We start from the raw sequence: 21699 nt of genomic DNA, 5'->3' as shown, positions 1-21699 counted from the left end.
TCATCTTTTTATACACATAAGTCTGTAACCCGTTTTAAATGTAATTTACCATAAAACACTTCCATATTGTCTAGAGGCCTGAAGAAAATTTAGTCCTGATACAGGGAGATGTAAATTTATATACAGTATAGATATGAGATGTGGGGGGTGGGGTTATCATATTGACCACTGCATCCCCAATGCCAAATGTTTTATTCATATCCTTACCTCATACACATATTTGATCTAGCACACTTCAACTTTTCAATTGAATTTGAGATGAGGAGTCATGGGGATATATTACAATGCCTCGCGCTGAGTTTTTAACAGACGGAATGAATATCTTTGTCCTCGAGCTTCATGAAGCCAAATGAATGGTTTGGAGGCACATGTGCATGTATTATCAATGAAAATTGAATGACTTGAATTTTGACATGTGAGCTGATCTGCTGTAAAAGACCAGATTTGCAATTTTCAATCTTAAACCTCAGAAATAATCCATCAGAAAATGAAAGAGACTAAATAGCCAGGGCTCCAGGAGTGGCTGACAATAATGCTAATGTATGAAATGACAATGTGTTGTGTATGTTTTATTTCTTTTAAACAAGATACATAGTGAGCATAGTGTTACAGTATATTGATAGACTTGTCAACACTGGTGGACAGATTCTGTAATGTAATAGAAATCTCAAACTCAGTTTGGCATTTCTGTACTGAAATTTATTTTACTTATTCGCAAACATACAGCGATACAATATAATGTGAAGCTGTTATGCATGCTGATGATGGACCCAAATGCAGACACAGACTTTGTTGTCTGTGTCTGTATTCCTGTGTGTTTCCCAGGATTCCTTGTCAGTTTGTCTTTAAGTCTATTGATTTTCACCAGCCTGCTTATGTTTTGGTTATAGGTTTTTTAAATCATTAAACTCTTTGAAGATCTATAACTGTCTATCTATACTGAGATTAAACAACAAACTGGTGATAAGTGGATGGAGAAGCAGAGTAGATGTACTGTTGGGTTGAGAAGTTGATTGAAGGCAGCTATTTATACTGGACAAGTGTGGCGAATGAGCTGAAATCAGGAGGGGGCCCAGAGAGTGCCACCCCTATGGGGGGGAACAGGAGATATACAAGTTGAAGGGGGAGATGCATGTGAAATACAGGGTTCACAAAAAGTTAGGGATATTCGACTTTCAGGTGAAATTTATGGAAAATGTAAAAAGTGAATGCTACAGTGATATTATATCATGAAAGTAGGACATTTAAGTATCAGCATGCAATGGTAGTTTTATTCATCTTAAACAATTTATTGAAAGAAAATCTAACAACAGTGGAAGGTAAACGAGGGTAAACGTAAAATTGGGACGTGGCCAAAGGACGTCCACTCCTCTCCTTTCTGTGACTCTTCCAGTCTCTGTATCACTGTTACAACCTCCTGATGACACTCTGTGACCCTCTAAGCTCAGTGGACACTTCTGTCTGAGGACCTGTTTGAAGCCTCCAGTGTTGAGGTGCTGCTGATGGTGTCGTCTTGGTCTCATGATGTCAGAATGTGAACAGCAGGATGAGGAGGACTGTTTAAATACCAATTCTAACTGAACCAGGAAATGTATTGGTGGTGGTTCATCCTGAAATTTCACCTGAAAGCTGAATATCCCTAACTTTTTGTGAGTAGTGTAAGTGGAGGCAAGGCTAGGGCCATGACACAAGCGACTGTTTGCGTTAAAAGATGGTGGGATGTTCACTACTTCTATTTAAAAACAAGTAGGCAAAGACACCAGTTAGTCCAGGTTTAAGCAAAAGTACCGAGTACCCAGCTCTGCAGAAGTCTGATAAAGGCCCTTTTGTTTTTGAATAAGGTGTGTTGGTGTTCAGGTAAGCATCTAAAACATGCAGGGCAGTGGGCCCCAAGAAGCAGGACTGGGAAACACTGCATTAACCTTTTAACTGCAAATTAAACATTCACGAGTTCTGTTCTTTTAAATTTGCACTTCACTACTTCAAGTAAGCATAAAATGTGTCTTCTTTGCCTCCGATGGACTGGTTAAAATGGCTGTCGCCCCCACTCCCCTCCTTCTGAGGGAGGAGGGCAGATATATCAGCTGGTAATGATGAGAAGTATCCGGTGGCGCAAACATTTATTTTCCTAGAATGCTCTGAATGCTAAAGCACAGTGATAAGGTAATACATCAGCAGCCCCTGAAGAACCTAATTAAGGAGGGTTGTCTATCAACTTAATGTTTGTCTCTCACTCCGGTGCGAGCTACACAAGGGTTGTACATTTCTATCTCTGTCCTGCGTTAAGCAGAAACTCGGCACTGCACCAGAGAAAGAAGGTTCGCTATCTATCATCTATCTTTATCTATCAGATGATAAAACACGAGGTTCAGTAAGGTCCTTACGAGCGACAGTCATATTTTAAAGTAAATGTCCCCTACAAACATTATCAGTTTTTGACAATGAATGATAAATTGTCAAATTTTATCTAGAAGTCACAAAAAGCTTTTTTCTTTCAAACCCATGCTAGCATCTGATAGGATGGCATGCTGGCTTTGGTCAGCATGAAATGTGGGTGAAGTCATTAACGTTCCCCTCAGACAGAACTGTAGTTGTAGCCTCAGCTGTACTTTTGTGTTAAATGCTAATTAGCTGGTGTTGGCGTGCTAACACACTAATCTAAGATGTGAACATTTTTACCTTGTGAACATCAGTATGTTTGCATTGTCACTGTGAGCTTGTGAGCTCAAAGTACAGCTTCATGTTGACTGTTCATTAATTATGAAGTCATTATAATTTAGTTATTTTTGATCATCAGATTCAGTAGTTTTAATGAGAAGGTCAAGTTTCATCATTATGTTATTATAATGTAACTATTAGCAAACTTTAACTTTAATCTTTAGCACAACATCAAAGTCCTTGTGGCTTCCCATTCCTAGACAAAGCTCGGTAAGATGGAGGAGAAGCTGCCCTCTCAACATTGTCATTCTCTAATACATATATGTCAAACTCAAGGCCCGCGGGCCACATCCGGCCCGCGATACAATTATATACGGCCCGCGAGATAATGTCATGTGACTATTAAGAATGGCCCGTCGGTAAACAGCACTCCCACCTCTAATACTACAAATCCCACAATGCACTGAACAGCTGCCGCGCTAGTCAGGACCCGTGCAGCAGCCCCTCCTCCCGCAGGTATAATGACACACCGATCAGCGGATCAATGCATCGATCAGCGCTGTTATAGCGACACTTATGGCGCGTTTCCACTAGTACCTACTGAGCTCTACTCGGAGTAGGTACTAGTGGAAACGTGCCATTAAGCTAGCCCCCCCCAAAATAAATGGCTAAACGAAAAGTGGACTTTGAAAACAGAGACTTTCAAAGCAGGTGGGGGGCAGAGTTTTACCTGTTTGTCTGTTGGAGGTGAACCTGTGTGTCTTGTTTGTGGAGCTGATGTGGCCATAATTAAAGAATATAAATATAAGACGACACTATGAGACAAAACATCAGGATAGTACAAAAAAAGAAAAAAATTATTTAAAATTCTATTTATTTTATTGAGGAAAAGTTGTTGAAGTTTGGCTGTTTAAATTCATATTTCTGGATAAAATATATATTATTATTATTATATTATATTATATACTATAATAAAAGACTCACTTTTAGAGTCTTCACTAAATGTTGAGCCCGTTTGGCCCGCGACTTAGACCATGTTTTAAATTTTGGCCCTTTCTTTGATTGAGTTTGACACCCCTGCTCTAATACATACCAGAATATGTGTATATGTCCACATGTGCGTCCCGCCATGCTTTCCTCTGATTTCTGTTGCACATGTGTAGTACCGATCGGGTTTCTGATAGGGATCAGGCAGTGACTCTCCTCAGTGATCCCTATGGGGTACATTGTGTTTCCTGTGGCTGCTTCACTATCAAAGCTACCGTGTTTGTCCAGTTGTAATCTTTGGATAAAGATGTCGCCATGTAATCCAGAAACACACGGACATAAATCCCTTGTGTTTGAGTGAAGGCATCTTGAATCCAGACAGGAATGGCGGTCTCTGCCACTAACAATGCAGGTTAAACATGTAAAGCAGATTGTACATTTTATCAATAACAAAATGGTAAGTTTATTTGTAATTTCTTTGCCTTTTTAACCTTTATTCTAGTCCCACTGAGGTTTGAAAGCTCTCTTACAGGGGAGATCTGGCCAAGACGGTAGCAGTCTCAGAATTGGCTTTGCCAACGAAAGGCCTGTTGGCTGCCAGCCAAAAGGAACGTTTTTCCCAGATAACTCTCAAGCCACTGGGAGTCTCCCCACGTCCTCCTGTTTCCTGACAGGTTGTGTTAAGGTTAGGGCATCACATTCACTACATCAATGAGTGGGACTTAATTTCACCCGAACACCGCAGGCAAAGATCTGCCATTGACCTGCCAAGGCCCCATCATGGCCCAGCTGACAATTAAGGAGGCCTGCATCTGTAAGTGTACTTGTTCATTGCGTTATTTTTCGATCTCAGGATTCAGCAGTTTACCCTTTGTACAGCATCGGCAGTTTGATCCTGTGAAATCATTCATGTTGGTGCATTTACGTCTGGGAGACAAAAAGTTCTGTAAAGGTAAAGATGGGATGAGATGTGATTTCAAAAGTGTATTCTGTTGTTGTAGCTGCTTCACGGCAGGAATAGGAAGGAAAATGCTTTTCTTCTGAGAGAACTTGATGATAGTCTTTGAGCAACAGGAGATTTTCTGGGGTTTTCTGTCCCTTTTCCAGCCACACACACTGATGGAAGTGTGCAGTCATGAGCCTATTATGTTACTGCTGCCTCCAGCAGTGACCGTTACAATCCCTTACTCCGTACAGACAGGGCAACAAATAACAAGATGATCAATGTATTTATGTTGCTCAGGCATCAGGTCGACATCAAGCTCCTCCCGTTATTGATAGCCTGTCAGATGAAAACCATCATCAAGACCCTTTACTGACAAGGCAGTAAAATATATCCTCTACTTTCTGTTCTGCACCAGCATATGATTTCAGTTTTCATTAAACCATCACCCCAACTAGGAAATGTTCTTTCCTATCCTTGTACTCCAGAAAATAATAAGAGAAGCTTTACATTCTTCATCTTAGTCAATCTCCCCTGAGGAGAGAAAAGCCTTTGTGTAGCAGTCAAAAGCTGAAAAGGATGAGACATGATTCTCACAACACAACAAAGATGTAAGAGGCAAGAATATAATTTCCAATTCAAAGGATGTTGTTTATATAATTTGACTCCATAAATATACGACTGTAATGCAGAGAATCTTCTATGGAAACAAAGGACATTGAACATGAAAGAAAACGCTAACATGAAAGGAGAAAAGAACTTGAATCTAACTTGAAAAAAGAAAATAAGAAATGAAAGAAAATGATAAATGGACTGTGCTCTTAAAGCGCCTTTCTTGACCACTCGAGATGCTTTAACACGACATTCACATTCACCCGTTTAGAGAGCGCTGGCAGGTTGCCAATCTGTCGTCAGGAGGAAGCTAACCATTAACACAAACTCACGCAAGCTTCAATATGACGGATACTTCGACATGAGGACTGGAGGGACTGCAGATCTTCTGATTAGTGGACGACCTGCTGTACCTCTAAACCCCAGCTCAGGAAAAAGACAGAAAAACCAGACAGACAACATGAAGGAAAGGGGTGAAGAACATGAGTTAAAAGATGGAGAAAAAAAGAATGACTCACTTTTTTGTTTCACTGAGTTTGGTGAGTGCGATAAAAATGTGGACTCCCTGTGAGGATTGTATTAACCTCCGAGCACTGGAATTGAGTTCCCAGTTGGTGGCTCATTACAATCTGCTGGCACACATTCATTATAGATAGAAGAAATACATTGAAATGGTGAAGATGAGGTGAAGAGGTCAGTGACAGAAACATTCCTCTTCTGGAAAAAAAACCCTCAAGAGGTGAATATCTGAATGTTTTGTGAGTTTTCTGGCTCATGTGGCCATCTACCACGCTGGTAAATCAAGAACTCTCACTGACCTCCTGAGGAAACTTGTTACTGAAGGGCTCCAACTCTGTTGTATTGTCTTTTAACTTCCTGCCTGCACAGCAAGTGGCACATTGCGTAACTTGACATCCACTGTTTGTGATCACCTTTACTTGCAATTGATGAAATATCTATATTGAGTTTGCTGTACCAACCAGTAGCTCAGAAACAAGAAAAAAAGTTGACCCTTTCTTGATAACTTCAACTCAAATATTCTGCTTGAATTGAATTATTGCGTAAAACATTTTTCACTCTTTTTGACACCATCATACATTCTGTATCTGCTTATTCCAGCACTTGAATGAAGATACTACAGTGTGGTCTGAGGGTGTAAACAATGAGTATCTGCACCAGACAGGAGCTTGGAATGATCGAAAGGTTCATGGGTTTGAAATACGACATCTTGAGCTGAGAAAGCTGTGGTGCAAATGAGATATCTGTGAACAAGAGCAACATCCCAATCTCGACCACAGACTGCACGTTTCAGGGTGACAACTGATGCGCCAACACCGGCCTGAAATGCCAGTTGGCATAATATCAGATCTAATTTGGGATTCTTGAAAGACTGGAAACCATCGACATTGACAGTAGTTGCTCTGGAAGGCCGAACTATTTAAGTGGTCATGAGATTGAAATATGTCCCCACTTTAGTGATCCCTTGACTTTTAATCTAGCACACATCTGTGGTTGGAATTACATTTTGGATGTGATAAAGGTTGATGATTTAAAGCAGTCTGCATTACTGGCTAGTTTATGATTATATATTAGCAAAGTTGTGATTTCTGTAATTGTAACCAGAAGAAATACATTATGATGACATTACAATGATACTGTAAAAGTGGAAACATCAGAGAGGACCAAGCTAACAGAGATCAGTGGGTGATGGCTCACTACCTATAGTGCAATGATCAGTATGCATGTGATGTCATATTTAATGAAGTGATCATTCTAATCAAAAAAATTTAGATCCTCCATTATAATTTGTCAATCGTGGATCAGTCAAAAAAATTATTGCTCACCCAACTGAGAAATGGAAAATGGGGCATGTTCAGCATAGAAAAGTAAAAAAAAAAATCTGCACACTTTTTGTGTGTGGTTAAGTGTCATTTATTGAAACTAGCAATGTCGCAGATGGAGCTCGCACAGCCTTTTCCCTCCACACTGCTTTAAAGACAACTATGTGCAGAAAAGTCAGTGGTTTCGGTAAATGTCAGGCAGCAGAGGGAGAGGAGCAGAGCTTCCTTTCTTCTGATCTTCTCCTTAAAAATATGCAACATTTTCTTCCAATTATGTACCTCACTTTCAACTTTTACTGCCGTTATAGGATGTCTCTTGAATGCAAAAGTCGTTGGCAGTGAAATTAATAGTTGGTAATTACAACAGTACAAAGAGAAGTCAAGGAAGCACGAGGGGCTGATGTGTTGTACTGTGTATTAATGTGCTTTGTTTTGTGTCTTCTCAGGTGGAATCTGTATAGCTCAGTCGCTGAAGATCCCTCATGACCACAAACCCTCTGATTTTGATAAAATCATCCGTCTGCTGATGGACACTCGGTATGCCAGGGCAGTCATCCTGTTCGCCTCTGATGAGGATATCAGGTAAATCATACACTTTAAACATAATTAAGTTGAAATGTTAGGTCCAGTATAATGAAAGATACAAGTCAACTTAATGGATGCTGGTACCCGTTTTTTGCTTCAAGATACATATGTTGTCTTAGGACGATATACTTTGGCCAAGAGGAGCTAGTTTGAACTACTTTGTATACAGTTAGCGAGTTAAATCCATCTGAGGGGTTGTGAGAAGAATAAAGGAAGAGGAAAAGAAGAAGAAACAAAGTTCTGATACACAAATCTATTTTCAGTTTTTGGACTTTTCTCCACTCTTTGATTTCTAGTGAAATGTTGGATACTTTAAACAGGTATTTAAAAGAAACTAAATGTAACAGGGGCTCCCAACTAAACAGTTGTTCAAAAGCAAGGAAGGTATGGAACCCTCTCATGTAACTGTTTTATAAAAAAATGATTTTATGGAAAGCACCTGGTAACTACAGTTGTAAGATAAATGTAGTGGAGTAAAAAGTACAATATTTACCTCTGAAATATGGTTGAATACTAGTATTAAGTTGCAGACAATCAAAATACTCAAGTTAAATACTGTACAAGCATCTATCTATGTACTATGCTTATAGTACATGAGAAAATATACCTAGTCAGGCCTATTCTCCACCACTGGTCAAAACAATGCCTTAGGTGTAGTTGACCCAGTACTGTATCAGTGCTGTGGGCGCCATGATAAAAATCTTTCTGGGAGGTTGCATGCACACAGTGAATATGACTGCTATGATAGACACACACACACACGCACACACACACACTAACTGCACGGGACTCAGTGATGGTGTATGTTTGACTCCAGGGGCATCCTTAATGCCACTAAGCGGGCAGACCAGGTTGGTCATTTCCTGTGGATCGGCTCAGACAGCTGGGGGGCCAAGAACAGCCCCATCCACCAGCTGGAGGACGCTGCCGTTGGTGCCGTCACTATCTTGCCAAAGAGAGCCACCATCAGCGGTAGGGTCCTTTTAATGGTGTTCTTTGGTCGTCTGTGTGAATATGCTGTGTGAAATGTGCTTGTTCATTCATTACGTCCTTTTGTTGGTTGCTTGCATTCTTACATGTTCTTATCTCTGAAATTAACAGCTGTTACATTTTCCTCTTTTCTGAGTGAGTAGAACCATTAAAAAAAAACTCATTTATCAAAGGGAACAGTCGCTCTTTTCCATTCTGTGGTTTCTTGTGACACAAAATTGCACAGGACTCTTTTGATAATGATTATATATCATCATCACCCTGCCAGAACACACACCATCAGCACCACTGCATCTGCAGTAATTCAGCATCTAAGTCAGTCTTTTAGAGATTTTATTGAACTCTCACTGCATGAAGGATAAAGAAAACAGTTATCCCTCTATCTTTGTGTGTCCTCAAACAGTCAGTGTGCGTCATCTGACCGAGGCTGAAAAGAAGTTGGACAGTATCTGTCTTTGGATGAACATACATTTTTATTTAGCAGAGACAGCCACAGTGGGTGAACTGAAATTTCTCTTTATTTACTTTATCTTTAATGTCTACGGAGCTGTTGACAGAATATAGAAACTTTAGCCATTGTGCTGCTTGAATTGTATCTTACACAGAGATGCACTGTGAACATTGTATGTCTAAAAAGAAAACTGTTAATGCTAATGTTAATCAGCTTTCGAGGTGCTGCTAGGGGGATTTTTTTACTTTTGTTGCTTTAAGATAGAGTCTGTATTTACTGTACAGACATGACAGTCAACAGACAACTCAGTCTTTTTATCTAACCCCTTCTAAACAAAGCTAGTAAGGGTATTTCCTAAAATGTCAAACTACTCCTTTAAGGTGCTGAGGAAGTGCTAGTGAAGAATATCACAGAATATATTGTCTTTTTAAGTTTTGTTTAAGAGATGATGAAGATGCACAAAATTCCTGATCAGAAGAAACATAACTTATGGTTACGTTGTCTTTTAAGCAAAATACTGACTGCTTTATTCATGCTAATGACAGCATTTAGATTCGAATATATTGGTATCACTGCGCTGCTTTGTAACTACAGACAACTTGTAGCGAGGCTGTCGTATCAAACAAAAATGTTGACAAGGATAAAAAAAAACTGCGTTTGTTGTGCCAGTTCTGTTAAAATGAAGGTTTTGACTACAAATAAAATAAGAATCCTTTGTTCTTTTTTGTCTTGACACACAAGTACAACATTGAGGAGCTTAATGGGAAGCAGCCAAATCTGATTTTCTTCTCTGGAATCAAAACCCCCCTGAACACATATAAAAGCCTGGGTAATCCTATTGCCAATGTTTTGTGGTAATGTCAATTTCTGCCCCTTTCTTCTCCTCGAAAACACATTTCACAGACGTGCAGTGCACTTCCAAAAGCACAAGCCCTGCCAAGAGCTAGATCAAGATTCAAACTCGAAGAGGAACCCAGTGTGAGTGTGTAACCTTGGATCTGCCTTTAAGGGCCTTTGGTGGTGTGCCAACAAACAATGTCTCCTTGGATGTGCTCTTCAATACCTCCTGTCGCCTCATTTTTGATGAATGATTTATGGAAATGGACATTTTCTGGGCATAAAGACGGTAGGAGAGGATACTGGGCCATGACGGTCAGTCCGAGTAACTCAGGTATGAGGGGCAAGAGACCCATTCCATCAGAGGGTATAAGACAAAAAAAAAAAGATGGAGGAGAGGACTTTGGCTTTATGATGAGAGTCATGGCTGAATTAACTAGCTGGGTAAAAATCAGCTGCAGGGCTCTTATCACCCCCCCTAATTCCTCTCACTGTCTGAGCAGTTTGTGCAGTTTGTGCAGTTTCTCTTTGCTAGAGTCTTACTTGGCTGCATAGGATGTGTGGTAGTTTGATTAAACACAATTCAATTCATCGATATGCCCCATGTCAGCACAAAACCGTGATAAGGAATGTCTTGAAACCAGATTTAAACACGACAATCCACCAGGGCCACAAGATCAGGCAACGAAGCAGGACCCGTCAAACTAAATGACACGTAGACACCTGAATACTTGTGCAAAAACAGCTTCTCTCAGTGCCATAAAGGCACATGAAAGTAGTATCATTCAATATTTTACACGTCGTTCATTAGTCTTAATGTAATGGTCAGTTTCTCCACCATTTTGGGAGTTTGATTATTCTCTTCCTCCCTGAGCCTCATCTGGCTCTGTCCATGCCAAGTAACAAAATCCACCAACCAGCACCTGTGAATGTCACCGATTAACACGTTATATCTCATTGTTTCAAGCTGTACAGAAACCAGTGCAAAAAAACCCAACAAATTGCTGTTTCGTAGGTGTGCTGACAGCTAGTCAACACTTATTGATAACCAGCAGAAGAGGGCCTCGTCTCTGTCATCATTGCTAGATATTGATGCAACTCACATCATAAAACACCGGCTGTAGCTTCATATTTAATGTACATCTAACTCCCAGAAATATCGAACCATTCCTTTAAACTCTGCATCTTATGTCACCCATTTTTGTGTTAGTTCTACTTTTCATTTATAATCTGGATTGCACCAGTGTACTAGCGGCCATAGCTGGGCAGCAATGTTAACCTGTTTCAACAGGTATGTGTAGGGTGCTATATTTCATCCAGGACCTCTTACTGTTCCGCTCAAACCTTGGGCTGATCTTATTCCACCCAAAGTCTTACTGCAAAGAACTACTACAGGATGTGACTGAAAAAGGAGCACTATCTGTGGCAGTACATTTATTTATTGCATTTCAGTTTGGTTTGGTGCGGTACCTGTGGTGATAAAAACCAACTATTGTTTCAAAGTGTGCTTTAATTGTCTTGACAATAGGACCATTTTCATATTTCATTATTTGAGAAAATGTTTTTGTGCCAAATGCCTTTTAACAGACAGAAAATCCTGAGATTTGAGGGCCCTGAGGCAACCATCCAATTCACCTAGTTGGTTATAAATCTATAAAGAGCTTCTGAGAAAGGCATCCCTCCTCTGTTGCTCTTCCTAAGGTTTCTTGTTTAAGGTTTTTTTGGGGAGCTTTTCCTTATCAGAGACAAGGGTCTAAGGATAAAGGATGTAGTATGCTGTGCTGAGTGTTTGCCCCCTGAGACAAATGGTGATTTGTGATTTGGGGCTATATGAATAAATTTGACCTGACTTGACTTGACACTAAGATTGACGTTGTGTGTTTAGGCCATAATGTCACTTGGTGCCATAACAAATGTTGGCCATCTGTAGTAGCGATGCAGTGGTGAACAGGTTGGCATGGAAATGTATGGCTTGAGAGGAAGGGCAAACTCCAGTTTTCTGGGCACACTCCCGCTGTGTGTCTGTGTCTGTTTTATCAGGCTATATCACATGTGATTTAAAGTGAATCAAAATTTAATTTCAAATCCCCTGCGAGGTTTGTGGTTTTGATCCAATCTGAAAAGGTTGCATTCCCTTTCCATTGGATTTTCAGAAAAAACAACTTGTGTTTTGTCATGTTAGTGCAAATTCGAGCTGCCTGTTTGAACACAGGCCTGCTACGGTAGCTGTTAATTGCTGACAATGAGCCTTAGAGAGTGAAAGAAAGGTGGAAAAAACACGAGTCACAAAATAAGAGAAAAAGATGGGGAGGACAAAACAGAGATGGAGAAAAAGTCTGAGGGAAAGTTCTGGGAGAACAGTGGAGAGTCAAAGGCAAATATGAATCTGAGGGGGAAAACATGGGGAGAACAAAAGAAGAGACAGAGAAAAGACAAAGAACCAAAGATCCAAGAACAAGAAAGCAAAAAAACAGAGATGTGGAGAGAAAGTTGGAGAATGATGCAGAATGATGGCTGCAGGCTGTGGGAGGATTCCCCTTAAGGCGGAGAACACCTGCTGAGTCTGTGGTCTCCAGCTGTGACGGATCCACTTCCCAGAGTCAAGTACACCCTCTAATCCAAAAATCTCATTTAATACCAGGTTGCGGAGGAACTACGAAATTAATGGACTGTATACAACAACAAAAAATTATGAGAAATGAAGTTAACACTGTGATATATAGAGTTCTTTTCTGCATTGTAGAACAATATTCAACAATTAGAAAACTATGAAAGAACACATATGGAATTATGTAGTAGTAAAAAAAAAAAAGATTATGTTTTATATTTTAGATTCTTCAAGGTAGCCACCTTTTGCTTTGATTACAGCTTTGCACACTTGACATTCTCTCAATCAGCTTCATGACAGTCACCTGAAATGCTTTTCCCACAGTCCTCAAGGAGCTCCTAGAGGTGCTCAGTGCTTGTTGGCTGCTTCTCCTTCACTGCAGTCCAACTCTTCCCAAACCATCTCAATTGGATTTAGGTTGGGTAATTGTGGAGGCCAGGTCATCCGACATGGCACTCTAGTGGGGTCATTGTCCTGTTGAAGAACAGATGATGGTCTCACTAAGCACAAACTAGATGGAATGGCATGTTGCTGCACAATGCTATTGCAGCCATGCTGGTGCCTTGAATTTTGAATAAATCACCAACAGTACCCCCACACCATCACACCTCTTCCTCCTTGCTTCACGGTGGGAACCACACATGTTGAAACCATCCGGCCAGCTTCTCTGCAAATCACAAAGACATGTGGGTGGAACCAAAAATCTCAATTATAATGTCCATTCCTTGTGTTTCTTGTCCCAAGTTATTCTTGTCTTCTTCTTGTTCTTCCTCAGTAGTGGCTCTTTGCATCAATTCAGTCATAAAGGCCTGATTCACACAGTCTCCTCTGAACACTTGAGATCTGTCTGCTACTTGAACCCTGTGAAGCTTTTATGTGGGCTCTAATCTGAGGTGGTGTTAATTTGCGGTTTCTGAGGCTGGTAACTCTAATGAACTTTCCCTGTGCAGCAGAGTAACTCTTGGTCTTCCTTTCCTGGGGCGGTCACCATGACAGCCAGTTTCATCATAGCATTTAACAGTTTTCACGACTAAGGATACATTTAAAGTTCTTGAAATTTTCCAGAAACACTGACCTTCATGTCTTTAATTAATGATGGACTGTTGTGTCTTTTTACTTAATTGAGTGGTTCTTGCTATAATATGGATTAGAACAGTAGTCGAATAGGGTTATTGTGTACCAACCCTACCTCTGCACAACAGAACTGATGATCTCAAACACTCAGAACTGATGATCTCAAACACAACAATAACAGATTATAAATGAAAAGTAGAACTAACACAAAAATGGGTGACATAAGATGCAGAGTTTAAAGGAATGGTTCGATATTTCTGGGAGTTAGATGTTCAGTTGATCCCACTCTCATGTCTGTACATTAAATATGAAGCTACAGTGTTTTATGATGAGAGTTGCATCAATATCTAGCAATGATGACAAAGACGAGGTCCTCTTCTGCTGGTTATCAATAAGTGTTGACTAGCTGTCAGCACACCTACGAAACAGCAATTTGTTGGTTTTTTTACACTGGTTCAGATTGAAACAATGAGATCGGTGACATTCACAGGTGCTGGTTGGTGGATTTTGTTACTTGGCATGGACAGAGCCAGATGAGGCTCAGGGAGGAAGAGAATAATCAAATTCCCAAAATGGTGGAGAAACTGACCATTACATTAAGACTAATGAACGATATGTAAAATCACAAATCAACTCCTGACGAGACACATGTGCTAATTAAAAACCTCATGTAGCTGACTGAGAGAATGCTAAGAGTGAGTCATACCAATACCAAAAATCCGTGAGATGGTCTTGTACAAAACCCCCCATAAAAAAACACAGATTGTTATCTTTGTTTTTGTAGAGACTAAACAAGCGAGATAAAGCATGTTAATCAGTGAGCTTTAGAGGTGCTAGTAGGTGGGCTGTGTTACCTTTGGTCAGAGCCAGGCTAGCTGTTTCCTCCCAAAGTTAAACTAACCAGCTGCTGCAGTATTTATCATTGAGACTTACTCATCAATATTACTGTATGAATACCAAGGGTTAGTTAACACTGAGGTTAGGGTAATTTGTTTTGACTCCTCCACCTCCAGAACCTGTAACCGAAGCTTGTGACCCCGTACGACTTATATTTTCAAGCCTCGCTGCACAAAGTGTGTGTATGAAATGCAGTCAACGAATCCTCTGAGACTGAGTCCAGAGAAAATGTAACTGTAGGTCTGATTGCAGGCAGAAGTGAAGAGGAAATGCAACAGAGAGAGTTTTGTGAGGATAGATGCCTGCCTACACGTTACCCCCCCCCCCTCTCTCTCTCTTTCTCCTCCCCTCCTCCACCCACTCCTCTCCATCCTCTTTGTTTGGAACACAGAGCTGGTGGGTTCAGTGTACCCATGTGTACGCGGGAGATAGGAGGATGTGGATTTTAATCTGGCTCTATGTTTAAAACATGATCAGTATCCGCCAAGATAGATGTCCTCCTGCACACATTTGCCTGAGAGAACTGGAAGTGACTGGGAGCTCGCAGTTAGCACGAGAAAAGTCTTTGTGCATTGTATGTTCAGTGGCCAACTTTCCATGTAGACTTGAGATGCACCTATGAACAAGAAAAATGCATTTGACTCAGAACAGAGGGTTTATATTTCTCCATTTATGACATTTTATATTGCACTTTAAAATTGATTCTGTACATTGTGCAGGTGTCTGACCGTCTGTTTGCTTAGATAGCACAGTAGTTTATTTTTGCACTGTTCAGGAACAAGCAATATATATATATCTGCAGAGGACAAATTACAAAATTCTATGCAGTAATCTCATACAAATTCCCCTCAGGCTATGCATTATGAATCAAACCATTTTACAGAAACATTAAGGGATAATGTATCGTGATGTTTCCCAATATGACAAAGAGAGTTTTAAATGAATCTGTCCAGAAACAGCAGCTTATCCTCCAAACAACGATCTCCTGAGTGTGACAGGGCTGCACATTATAAATGATGCTTTATAATTAGAGATTATTTATCATGCACCACTGCCTCTGCAGTCAACATCTTTTACCGTTATTTATCCGTTGAAAGTGAATGTAGCCTAATGCACCAAATCCCTCTCAGCTTTTGCTTTGTCAGTTTCGTACGAGATACTTGAACTATTCAGTTTTGTTTGCATCGTAGCTGCAAACTCGTCACCTTTGGGCAAAGTTTTGGGTGGATAATTTCGTTTGGCTGGTCACTATTGCGACAACGTAGTCACGTTCTCCTGTCTTCATTCATTCAAGGGACAGGAGCAATTTGATTCTCAAAGCATTACATCAGACAGCTGGTGATACACATGGCCATGGCCTGTGGTTTTCTCTTTAAAATTCCACACGCCAGTAGTTTGCTGACGAGTATTTACATGAGGTGACTTACTTGCAAGCAATAAATAATTGCTAGGATTTAGAGACAAAGGCAGACATTGTGCTTGAGTGTTTTGTTACCATAATCTAACTACACAGCACCATGTTTTCTGATTGCCGCTGCAGTGCAAATAAACACATTCAGTGATAGAAAACTGCTCAATAAATACTCAGTATAACATACCAATCTCAAGTTATTGTTAATAAGAATTGTTGGTGATGGTAATGGTGATGGTGCCATCTTTTAATCCCATTTACAGGCCTGTGTGTGGCCCTGTGTGGCTGTTTCCTGGAGTACTCTTCTAATTCACTGGGAATGCTCTCTGGCAGCCTGTCACAATGGATTCCTGTGGCAGTGGTGTGAGACTGAACACTAATCTGACAAATGGCAAAAAGATGGGAGGAGGAGACGCTTAGCCTCTGAAACTGATCATGCTAAACACCCTTTCTCCTACTTCACAGCAAAGTTTTCTTTTTCTTCTCTCAGTCTTTTTCTATTATTACATCTTTTTTTTCTTCCAGTTAGCTGTCACTTATTCATCCACCCTTGTCCCTGTTACTTTACCTTCCTCTGCTTTTAAAATGTCTCCCAATCCTTCTCCATCTACTATAGTCTCATCTGGGTAGATGGGGAAAGTGTTGACCTCTTAGACTATTTAGACCTTTTTTTCGACCTTCGTTGATTTTTTTTAGAGACTACAGAGTCTTCAACTTAAGACGGGCCCGAATAGCAACAATAGATAATGATATTTAGATCTAATATTGTGTTAATTAAACATAATTTATATTTATATACTCTCCAATTACTTACAAAATACCTTCTTATATAACATTCATTATTAGCAAATGTACTCAGGAGTATAAAAATGCAGAATGTGTTATTATTATACTACCAGATTATTATTATCATTATAGATAATTTGATTGATAAAGGAAGTAATGCGACAGCTGGTTGAAGTCAATCACGTTTTCAGTGGGTGTTGGACTCCACCAAGGCTGTTCCTTATCACCCATCCAGTTTGTGATATTCATGGACAGGATATCAAGGTGCAGCCAAGGTGAGGAGAGCATCTGGTTTGGAGACCTCAGAATTGCATCTCTGCTTTTTGCAGATGATGTGGTTCTGTTGGCTTCCTCAGACCGTGACCTTCAGCATGCACTGGGATTCATTGCAGCTGAGTGTGAGGCGAATGTTAGACGTTCTAACCCTCACCTATGGTCATAAGCTCTGGGTAATGACCGAAAAAACAAGATCGTGGATACAATTGGCTGAAATTAGTTTCCTCTGTAGGGTGTCTAGTCGGGATGCCTCCTGGACGCCTCCCTTTGGAGGTTTAACGGGCACGTCCTACCAAGACACCGGGGCAGACCCAGAACTCACTGGAGGGATTATATATCTCATCTGGCCTGGGAACCTCTCAGGGTCCCCCAGGAGGAGTTGGAAAGTGTTGCTCAGGAGAAGGACATCTGGAGTTCCCCTGCTTGACCTCCTGTCACTGTGACCCAACACAGGATAAGTGGAAGATAATGGATGGATGAATGGTTAGTTTAGAGTGAGTTTAACCACTCAATGCACATTGCATCCATAAACTGGGCGTGTGTTTTTTAACTTTAATCTGTAAATAACTAAAACTGTCAAATGTAGAGAAATAAAAAGTAAATATTTTTCCAGAATTATTGTGGAGCACAAAAGAAAAGTATGATTACATCAAAAATGTAAATACAGTACTTGCTACGTTTCAGTGGTTGATCCAGTGAGATGTTCAAGACAAGCAGAGGAAAAGTTGATACTACCCATAAAACATCAGTAAACTCCTTAATGCCAAACATATTCTCAGGGACAGGTGAGCGTCAGGCATGTCGGACCCCATATTACAAATCCCTTCTGTTAGTAAAGGTCTCCAAAGAGTGAACGTTCACCAACCATCATCATCAACATACTGTGCGGATTGTGGATACTGTGTGGATTGTCTTTGCTCTGCTTGTTCATTTAGGTAAGCTGCAGGTAAAGCTTATTATTTCCATCCAAGAAACCTGTTATCACTTGTTTTGTGCCTCAACATGTACCCTCTTCAATCACTGTGTGAAACTACTTTCACCTCATAAGACTCTGCTTTCTTTTCAGGCTAAGGATTAGTCTTATCTTAAATAAGAGCATTAAGTGGCTTTTTCCAATTGTTTTCTCCATTCAAGGCACAGCTAAATAAGGGTCAGTAATTGACTTTTTTTTTCTCTTGTTTACTGGCTCTGGTGCCAGCAGCAGTTTTGGCTGTTGCTTGAGCTCTTGGCAGTTAGTTTTAATTTTGGCCATTAGAGTCAGAGCTTGGCTCCAGCTTTAGGTGTGACCCCTCATAGCTTCTGTTTGTTTGGCTACTTGTTGTTATGTAGTTTTTGGAGTATTCTGTCCAGCAGGGAAGAACTGTGTCCTACGAGGGAACATTTGATCCTATGTGAGATTGCAAAAGAAGAACTCCCAAAGCTCATATTGCCAGTATGAGCACAAGATGTAATTTCTGAAAGAAAATCCATGCCACTGCAGGAAGTTTTTGTGTGTCAGTCCCACAAAGCATTTTTGAGGTGGTATTTCTACTGACGTCAGTATGGAAATACACAGGCTGAACATTCATGCACTAACATGCACATAAGTAAACTAGACAAGGACATGGATACAAATATCCTGCAACCACACTGTGATGTCAGGATTACCAACTCTCCTTATAACGTCACATGCTGGATCATAATGGTGTGATTCAGACTTTTTCTTCATTGTCCAAGGAATCCAGGCAATTGTTCTTGGTTTCCATGGTTACAGTGTGAACAGGAAGTTCAAGCAGCAAAAGCAGCAGGACTTGATCTTCATGAATGATGAATGTATAACTTCATCATACAGATGTGTCCGAATGTTAAAAAACAGGCTAAAACACAGAGATTTTAGGGTTTTAGTTTTGGGACAGTAATATGTTAGAGTCACGTGTGATTACCTACATCTTACCTACATATTTTTTTTCAATTCAGTTGGATTTATTGGCATGAAAGTTTCAGAAACAATTAAAATTAAAAAGCTTAAATAGTTTTTGGCCATTAATAACTTTGTGTGTGTGTGTGGAGGAGATGGAGTTGTTTAAAGACACATTTGACAGAGTCAGACTGCTGAGTAACTAAAGTGAAGCAACGAGTCATGTAGCACATTACTGAAATTAATAATGTAATTATGCTTTTAATGTGTAATGAGGCAGCATGGTGGTGCGGTGGTTAGCACTGTCGCCTCACAGCATGAAGGTTCCAGATTCGAATCCAGGTTTGAACCTGGGGTCTTTCTGTGTGGAGTTTGCATGTTCTCCCTGTGCATGTTCTCCGGCTTCCTCCCACAGTCCAAAGACATGCAGGTTAGGTTAATTGGTGACTCTAAATTGCCCGTAAGTGTGAGTGTGAGTGTTTGTCTGTCTCTGTGTGTTGGCCCTGTGATTGGCTGGTGACCCCGCCTCTTGCCCGAAGTCAGCTGGGATTGACTCCAGCTTCCCCGCGACCCTGACGGATAAGCGATACAGATAATGGATGGATGGATGTGTAATGAGGAATCGATTACAGAGATCATAGAACTTTCTTAAGTTTTTTTCCTCAGTTTTCAGATCAGTTGTGATGTTTTACATCATGATAGAAGCCTTGTCATTTTGATCTGGAGCTCCTCCTACTACACACACCAACACCAAAAATCCATTACAGGCTATTATGGCCCTTTTTTTCAGAGGCAATTGAGACCAACTCCCCTCCCATTATTATTCACAGTCTCAACTTTTTAATGAAAATCATTCAATATGGCCTAATGCATGTCTAACTTAACTTTTCACACTCAGCTGTTTTATTGCCACTATTGATTTCCACACAAAACAATAACAGTTAGCAAGCTTTTATACTTTTTTGGAAGGTTGTGTACAAAAGCATACAACGCTTTTTCAATCCATTCATGTACATGGTGAAAAGATTAGATTGTATTGTTGGCAAACTAGTGACAAACTGTAAACAGACACAAAAAGAAGCTTTGTGTTGCAATCAAACAAAGGAGGAAATGCATCAACAACAACAGCATGTCTTTCTCTGTGACACATTCATGAGACCATAGTCTAGTCACGACTAAGAAAAAGGTGTTTGCTCTGAAAGGAAACAGCTGTGTTGTTCATGATACTAGATTCCTCTCACTTTTCCAGGCACAGTGTTGAAAGTTGAAAGTAATTTCTGCAAAAGGACACGTAGAGGTCAGGGTCACGTGGACCCTGCAGCTTTAACCACCAGACAGCAAACATCAAATTCACCGCCATATAAACCCAGCAGTGGAAGTGTGATATGTATGATACGTGTTTGCAAAGCACGTTTTCCTGGTCGGTAAAAAAAGGAACTCTGACCCTAAACTTTGGCACCTTCACATGGCTGGTATCAGCTGAGCCTGAACCAAAAGGCTTCCCTCAGGAGCAGAAAGGAGCACTTCTGCGTCCAAGTCTTTAAATTCAACTGGCTGTGGGTGGAAATGTTTCCAATGGATCTTTCATTAGCACCCCGCTACGAAAAGAAATCTCCTAGGTGTTACAGATCATGCTGTTCACTCAAGTCTTCCACATCCAGAGCCAGTGTTTATGTTAGAAATAAAATGAGGGAAGGAGGTAAAATGCCCCAGAGTAGGTTATATTTTTATTCTAAAGACGGCGCTACAATCTCTTAAAGCATTTGTCTAATACTTTGTGAATCGGAACGACTTCAGCTGCTACACGGCTCGTGGTGGCAGGTGCTGTGATACCTTCACTTTGTGCACCTATGTGTATATTCCTCCACCGCTTCACAAGTGCTCCGTATCCTGTAACACATGCACCACCATACCCTGAGAGATAAATCACGTACCCTGCAGCACCAAATACTGTGTGAACAAAAACATGTACCCACTTGTAGATTCCCCCAAACACTTCACAAAATCTCTATGCAACATTTAGGATCTTCGCACAATTCCTCTCGTCTCACCACCACTCGCCTCTTTGATACTGAACTGCTAGCCTCACACATACTGAGCAATGCCTGCGTATCAGATATAAATACAGCAGCTTCTATGGATTGGTTTTTATCTGATAAAATGCAGCAGAAGCAGTCGTAAAATACTATATATTTTATATATAACAAAACTGTTCACTTTACGCTGCCTAAAATAAGTCAGTTAAAAAAAAAAAGCTACTGGAGCTGTGAGCTTGGCCAAAGGTTTGAAATATATATGGGATTAATTGAAGAAACAATTCATCTAAGTAAACAGTGTTATAAGCCTGCTTTGGTAATTCTAGTTTGCTTCTTCTCAACTGCAATGACAGCTTGAACCCGTACCCTCCAGAGAGTGTGTTATCTTTACTGTGCAGACAACCACCAAAAGAAATGTGAAAAATGAGGCAAATTAAACATATTCAAGCAGGTTTTGTGCTGTTTTTTTTTTTATAAACATCTCCATCCAGAATACTTCTTCAATGGCAAAGAGTTCAGAATTACTAAAATGTTAAAGCACTTCCAACTTGACAGTCAACTGGTTTTTTACATGTTTCCTTTGCTCTAATAGCCGTGTTTCCCCTGTAATGGTACTGCTGTCCCTACAGGCCAACACCCTGGGGTCATCTAGTCCTTGTTTGTAGTCCACACCTCTGTGACAAACTCTATCTATGACTTCATCCACATATGCAGTTTTTGTGTACAAATGACTTGTTTCCAGATGGTTTTAGTAGATTTTGTCTGTCCACAGTGAAACAACTAAAAAAAAACATAATAACAATCTCTTCT

General features: G+C 40.3%; 1 protein-coding gene across 1 annotated transcript in view; it reads left to right on the top strand.

Annotated features, from left to right (window-relative positions):
* The window catches only part of grm7 (glutamate metabotropic receptor 7), a 276820-nt gene that overhangs the window by 137622 nt on the left and 117499 nt on the right, over positions 1-21699 (top strand). Inside the window, exons 3-4 of the mRNA XM_070845371.1 lie at positions 7488-7623; positions 8444-8598. Of these exons, the coding sequence (XP_070701472.1) occupies positions 7488-7623; positions 8444-8598 (291 nt within the window). The remainder of the gene's footprint in view (positions 1-7487; positions 7624-8443; positions 8599-21699) is intronic.

Source organism: Pempheris klunzingeri, chromosome 2, assembly GCF_042242105.1.
Source record: "Pempheris klunzingeri isolate RE-2024b chromosome 2, fPemKlu1.hap1, whole genome shotgun sequence".
NCBI lineage: Eukaryota > Metazoa > Chordata > Actinopteri > Acropomatiformes > Pempheridae > Pempheris > Pempheris klunzingeri.
This window is presented reverse-complemented; position numbering and strand designations above follow the sequence as displayed.